Consider the following 6,985-nt stretch of genomic DNA (forward strand, 5'->3'; position numbering starts at 1 on the left):
TACAAATACAAAAGTGTTTCAACAAGTGAAGCCAAGTCTCCTTGCCGATCATGATTCAAAACCGTAATCAACAAAAAACTTCGAACCCTCTTAAGTTTGAAGGCCTAAAGCGAGAAATAATTTTTTTTTCAAATGTATTAGAGCCGAACTTGGTCGGTTATTTATTTATGTTTCTATCTATATCTATACTATATAATAAAAGAAACCATTTGAGAGACACTTGTCATCATATTAGGTCATGTCTTATGGATAATTATTGTTTTAGTTTAATCTTTTCTAATTAATTATAGCTAACCCTCATACTAAATACTATTTAGTTTAATATCTTATGGATAATTTTTATTTAGTTTAATCTCTTCTAATTAATCATAGATAACTCTCTTACTAAATATTATTAATTTAAGATATTTTTAAATAACCAAATTATTTATCACAAAACCAAACTTTATATTAATATATTATTTGTTTTTATTTTCATTATTAAAAAAATTATTATATCGATTTTATTACATAATTTTTAACGAATTGTATATAACTTTCAATATTACTTTATATATAAATTAGATTTATTACGAGTTATTTTTAAATATAATTTATACTTTATCACTCAAATGACTGCTTATTTCTTGAATAACATGTTTGACCATTGTATCTTCTTTTCAATAATTATCTCCGCAATCACCATATCTATCGCGTACCAAGTATAGCTATTAGTTTTTTAAATATAATTTTCTTTATTTGGTATACAAAATCATATTTATTCAAGCCTACATACACGAGGGGTTTTAAAGATATAATTTTTTTATTATTTGGTAAGCAATATTACATTTATTCAACCCGTGTAATACACGTGGTTTTAAAGATATAACTTTTTTTATTATTTGATATATAAAATTACATTTATTCAACCCGTACAATATGGTTCTTATAGATATAACTTTTTATTACTTAATATTTAAAAATGATATTTATTCAACTCGTGCAATAAAGGAGGTTTTTAAAGATATATTGTTTTATTATTTAGTATATAAAATTCTTTTATTCAACCCATATAATACACGTGGTTATAACCTACTATGCCAATAAAATATTTTAACATTTTGTTTTGTTTTTTGTTACATAAATTAATAAAGGGGGAGTTCACTTGAGAAGAAAATTTAGTTGAGAAGAAAAAGAACAAATGGTACAATTGTAAAATATTAAGTAGTTTTTCTTTAATCTCATTTATTACTATCTTTAAGTAATTAATTACTCATAAAGACTATCATTCTCTACACGAATTTTTTTTTCCTACACACATTAAAAGTTGTCCTACACATTTTAAAATTTATACTACACATATTTAAATGAGTAAACTGCCCTTTTGGTCCCTGTGGTTTGGCCAGTTTTGCCATTTTAGTCCAAATCTCAAACTTATTACATCTGGGTCCCTGTGGTTTGCATTTTGTTGCCATTTTAGTCCAAAACTCAAAATCCCTCATTTTTGACTGTTTGAACTCCCCCTTTTTGTCTTTATCTGCAGGGGTAGTTTGGTCATTTAATGTTCATTAAATGAATTTATTTATTAAAAAAACACATAATATAAATACCCCTTATTAATCGCATTAGATCATCATCATCTTCAAACCCTAGTCTCATCTCATCTCAGGCGATTCATCATCATCTTCAACTGACGATCTTCATTCTTGCCAAGGCGATTCTGATGGACGACGATGGGGATGATTTTAGCTGCTGTGTTCGAAAAGAAGGCGTCCATTTTGACCCAGAAGTAAAATACGGTACGTATTTGTAGTTGATTAACTGGATTTGAAAACCCCTGTTTCTGATTGAAAGCTATTTTCTTATTCTACAGCAAATCATCCTGATTTATTCACCCTGAAAGTGAACCATGGTGGTGATTTCACTGATGAGGATGATTTTCAATACGTCGGGGGTAAGGTAGACTACGTTGATAATGTGAGTGCTGATATGTTTTCAATCATAGTGCTGAATGATATCTTGTTAGCATTTGGTTATTCAGAAAAGGATGTTGTGGTTTACCATTTTAGGGTTCTAGGGGAAGATTTAATGTTAGGTTTAAGGCCTCTAGGCACTGATACGGATGTATTGAGATTGATTAGTTATGTTGAAAAAAAAAACAAGGTGCTAGAGGTGTATATTCAACATGTTAGCAGGTTTTCTAAAGAGGATGTTGAAAAGGAACCTGAATACGTAGACCTTAGTGATGAGGGAAGTTATGAGGGTAGTGAACAGCAGGATGAAGACAGTGAGGATAGTGATCAGGATGAAGATAGTGATTGGCAGAGTGATGATGGTAGTTATGAAGGATCCTGTGAAGGTAGTGCAGGTGAGGGTGAAAAGGCAGAAGGTGTAGAGACCACCCCTAGCAAACGTGTTAAGTCATTTCATAGGAAAAGTGTAAAGGCTAAGAATAGGAAGGATAAGGTGGGTCAGGATGAGGATGATGAAGATCCAGATTACCTCATTGATAAAGATAATATTGTGGAGCTGTGCATCTGCATCAACAGTTCCTGAGTTTGAAAAGGCTATGAAGGCAGTTCTTGATAAGGACAAAGGACTACATGATTGGCTAAAAGAAATTCCAACCAAACATTGGGTCAGAGCCTACTTCACAGGTATGTAATTTACCACTTGAATTGTTTTCAGTTGACTTGTTTTGATCATGTTAATTATTTGAATTGAAAATATTACAGGCAGGGCTAGGTGTGATATTTTGCTGAATAACATCTGTGAGGTGTTCAATAGGCAATTGATACAAGGTAGGGACAAGCCTATAATAACCTGCCTTGAGTATATCAGAGAGTACCTTATGAAGAAGATTGTTGTAGTGAATAACAAGATTGGCAAGTGCAAAGGCCCATTAACACCAGCTGCTACTGCTGTGCTTCAAACTGCAAAGACTGAGGCTGCAGAATACACTGTAATCTGGAGTGGAGGAACAAAGTTTCAGGTTAGCACACACTTCAATGACCACCAAGACCAGAGAGTTGTGGTATTAGATGAAAGAACATGCTCTTGTAGGAGATGGGATCTAACAGGCATCCCATGTAGACATGCAGTGGCATGTATCTGGAACATGGGATTGCATGGTAAAGGTGATGGAGTTCCTGAAAAATGGGTACATCCAGTGTATTGGGTTGAGTCTTGGGTTGAGGTTTACAAGCATAATGTAGAACCAGTTAATGGCAGTGATTTGTGGCCTAAATCTGCATGCCCAACCACTTTGATCCCTCCAAAGTATCATGTCCAGATTGGGAGACCAAAAAAGAAACGAAAGAAGTCTGCACAGGAGATTGCAGAGGCTAAAGTTGCAGCTTCAAAGGAAAAAAAGAAGGCTAAAGTTGCAGAATCTGTGGTCAATGTCAGCAACATCATCCCTGCAACTGGTAAGTTGCCAAGGAAGGGAGGCTCAGTGACATGTAAAATCTGCAAGGGTGTTGGGCATAACAAAAGAACTTGTAAAAGGAAAGGGGCACAAGCACAACCAGGGGGACAAGGTCAGGAAGGGGCACAGGCTTAGATGGACTACAGTTGACTACAGTTGACATTTTTGCAGTTTGTTTCAAACTGTGATGTTTACAGTTTGCAACAAACTGTTTTAGTACATTAGATCATGTCAAACTGCTTAACTTTTAGTTTTAATGGTTGTATGGTGCTTATGTTTTGGTACATTATGTTCATGAAACTGTTTATGTATGTTTGGTATGTTAGATCATGAAACTGTTTATGTAATGTTAAAGACTGCACTTTGCAGATCTATTTTGGTATGTTAATTGATGCATATTTGGTATTTGGGTGCACAATTCTTAGGTTAAATGTTGCATATTTGCAGATCTGTTTGGCTGCACATTTGGTGCAGATTTGCTGCACATTTGGTGCAAATTGCATGCACATTTGCTGCAGATTGGCTGCACATTTGCTGCAGATTGGCTGCACATTTGTTGCAGATTTGCTGCACATTTGGTGCAGATTTGCTGCACGTTTGGTGCAAATTGGTAAACTGCACATTTTGGTAACTGCACATTTGGAAAACTGCTCGTTTGGTGCACATTTGGTAAACTGGACATTTGGTAAACTGCACATAGTGTCATAAGACATTAGACGCACATGTCGGCACATTTCGGCACATTTGGAAAACTGCACATTTGGTAATTCATTACAAAAAGCCCCAACATTGGCATTACAAAATCCATCATAACATATTAGATGCACAAAACTGCACATTAGATAATTCATTACAAAAAGCCCCAAGATTGGCATTACAAAATCCATCATACAAAAAGCCCCAACCATATTAGCAGGTCGATACTACAGACCAAACTTACAAAATCCAAACACAACTCAAACCCTAACCAGACTTAAGATAGTAAAACATGAACAACAAAAAACTGAAACCTAAGATAACTTTAAGCATCTTCTTCTCCTGTGCCAATTTTTTAGCTTCTTCTTCAAGCTTCATGTTCCGAGCAAACATCTGTCTTGCATTCTCTTCATGCCGCTTGATGGTGTCCAACAGTGCAGGAATCATCACAGCCGGATTCTCAATCTTCGGTGGCTCAGCCCAAGCAATGAATCCACAGCTTGATTGTTTGTTGCACCGGTGAAAACGACGACCTGGGTTTTGTGTTGTCCATGAGGTTCTCAGTGACGTTGAGGCTCCACAAGTGCAAACCACCATTGTCGTTCTTCGATCTCTTATGGATTAGGGTTTTTCTGGGGTTTGATCTCTGGTTAGGTTAGGGTTTTGATAGGAACGATGAAGATGATGAACTGATTGTTTGAGATAATAAAGGGGTTTTTATATTGTGCGTTTTTTTAATAGATAAATTCATTTAATGAAAATTTAATGCCCAAACTACCCATCCACAACAGGACAAAAAAGGGTCAGTAAATCAGTCAAAAATGAGGGATTTTGAGTTTTGGACTAAAATGACAACAAAATGCAAACCACAGGGACCCAGATGTAATAAGTTTGAGATTTGGACTAAAATGGCAAAACTGGCCAAACCATAGGGACCAAAATGACAGTTTACTCTATTTAAATTTATCCTACACAACTCGTACTTTTTCCTACACATATAGTAATTTGTCCTACACTCTAAATTATTATTATTGTTTCTTTGAAAAAAATTATATTTTGAAAATAAGTTATAAATTTAATGTAGTTAGCTATTAAATAAGAAGACTAGAAATTAATGATATATGTAAGTTTACAAATATAACCTTACATTAAAACTAAATGTCTAAATGCAAATATAAATGAACTAAAAATAATCCTTGTTATTGGTTGAAACTTTTTCTTTTTTCTTAGAAAAAAATTCTTCTCGTTTGAACCCTACAAAATTAATAAATATGACTAAACCTGATTTGGAAATAAATACAACTAACATATCACACGTCAAATTAGATGAAATAATTATATTTTGTAAATGGAAAAGCTTATACGCGTCGCTACTCAGTTTATATTCTAAAACTCACTTATTTGAAAATGAAATGTGAAACTATCAAATTTGCTTCTATTTAAATTAAATAAAAAAGGAGATAAGGCGATGTCTTGTTAAATTATAGTAACATTTATCCATTTCTTAGGTGTCACAATCACCATTCTTATTCTTTGTTTTCACTTGATTCTTTTTCTTTTTAGGCTAAACATAAGGCTAAAGGGTTTGGGGAGCATGGGTTGGGTCATTAATGTCACATAGGACCATCAATGGATTGCTACACCATCCCCTTGCTTCATCCACCATGGTTGGCATGGATTAAACCATGGCAACCATGAGCCTACTTTCCTTTTTCAATATTTCATTTTCCTTTTCCACAAAAGTAAACTAAAATAAGGAAATAGTGGTTTGGGTCATGACCACACCCTTAGGGTAGTGGTTTTGAATAATGGATTGGAAGTGAGTGACATGGCGCCAATGTGGAGGACCATGGTGACCATAAGGATCATGACCACACCCTATAGCCTAAGTTGCATGGTTATTTTTGGTAGGTGTTCGATTGGTTTAACTAATAACTTTCGGTTTGGTTCGGTTCAGTGGTGGATTCAGAATTTTTTTCCAATAGGTTTCTTTTGTTAGATTCTCACTATTTTTTTCTACATCATACAAGGTTCTCATTAATTTTTTCCAAACCGACTGGTTCCTGAGAACCCATAAAACATGGCTAAATCCGCCACTGGTTCGGTTACGTGATGTGTTTTAAACAAACCGGTTAAAATTGTTGAGAACCAATTAATACTCTCTTTGTCAATTAACCGAGCAGTGACGGATCCAGCCCTGTTTTGTGGGTTCATATGAACCCACTCAGTATGGAAAAAATAGAAAAAAATAACGAGAATCTTGTATGATATGGAAAAATTTAGTGAGAGTCTATCAAAACGAACCCACTAGAAAAAGTTTCTGGATCCGCCACTACAAACGAGTATTTGGACATCGACTTTAAAAGGTCAACAGCCAACAAAAAATTTAGTATATATTGTATATTATCTTAAAGGTAGAACAGCTTTGGGCCAGCCTTATATATAAATTGAAGAGCAAAACCGTTGACTTCTATTGGTTTTTCATATTTTATGGGCTAAAATTTTGGGTAACCGAGCAAACCCGTTGACTTCTATTGGTGTTTCATATTTTATGGGCTTTAGTTTTGGAAAACCTATATAACGTGTAGTAAAAAAAAAAGACATATAAATCACAATTATGATTATAAAATTTAAATAATGGTTGTTTATAGGTAAAATAAATAATTTATTTTGAACGGCGGTTAAATATATACTTAGGTTTGAAATCTAAAAGAAAACATATTTATACAATTGAAACAAAAAAAAGTTAGCAACAACCTCGCGCGAGACCATACTCCTTAACACAAGAAAACATATTTATTTTGAAGGGGTATGGTCCCAAAAAGTCGCGCAAACCTCAGATCAGGTTGCGCGTGAGACCATACTCCTTAACACAACAAGGTG

General features: G+C 34.2%; 1 protein-coding gene across 1 annotated transcript; it reads right to left on the reverse strand.

The window, feature by feature from the left end:
• Positions 1–4,369: 4,369 nt before the first annotated feature.
• LOC110895995 lies at positions 4,370–4,699 on the reverse strand. Its single transcript, XM_022143401.1, has one exon. It carries the CDS (start codon positions 4,697–4,699, stop codon positions 4,370–4,372), a length of 330 nt encoding a protein of 109 aa, XP_021999093.1.
• Between the last annotated feature and the right edge of the window lie 2,286 nt (positions 4,700–6,985).

The sequence above is a fragment of the Helianthus annuus genome, chromosome 2, assembly GCF_002127325.2.
Source record: "Helianthus annuus cultivar XRQ/B chromosome 2, HanXRQr2.0-SUNRISE, whole genome shotgun sequence".
Lineage (NCBI taxonomy): Eukaryota > Viridiplantae > Streptophyta > Magnoliopsida > Asterales > Asteraceae > Helianthus > Helianthus annuus.

What these genes read in the sequence shown, in the direction of transcription:
- LOC110895995 (XM_022143401.1), bottom strand. Translation starts at nt 4,699, where the DNA reads ATGGTGGTTTGCACTTGTGGAGCCTCAACGTCACTGAGAACCTCATGG.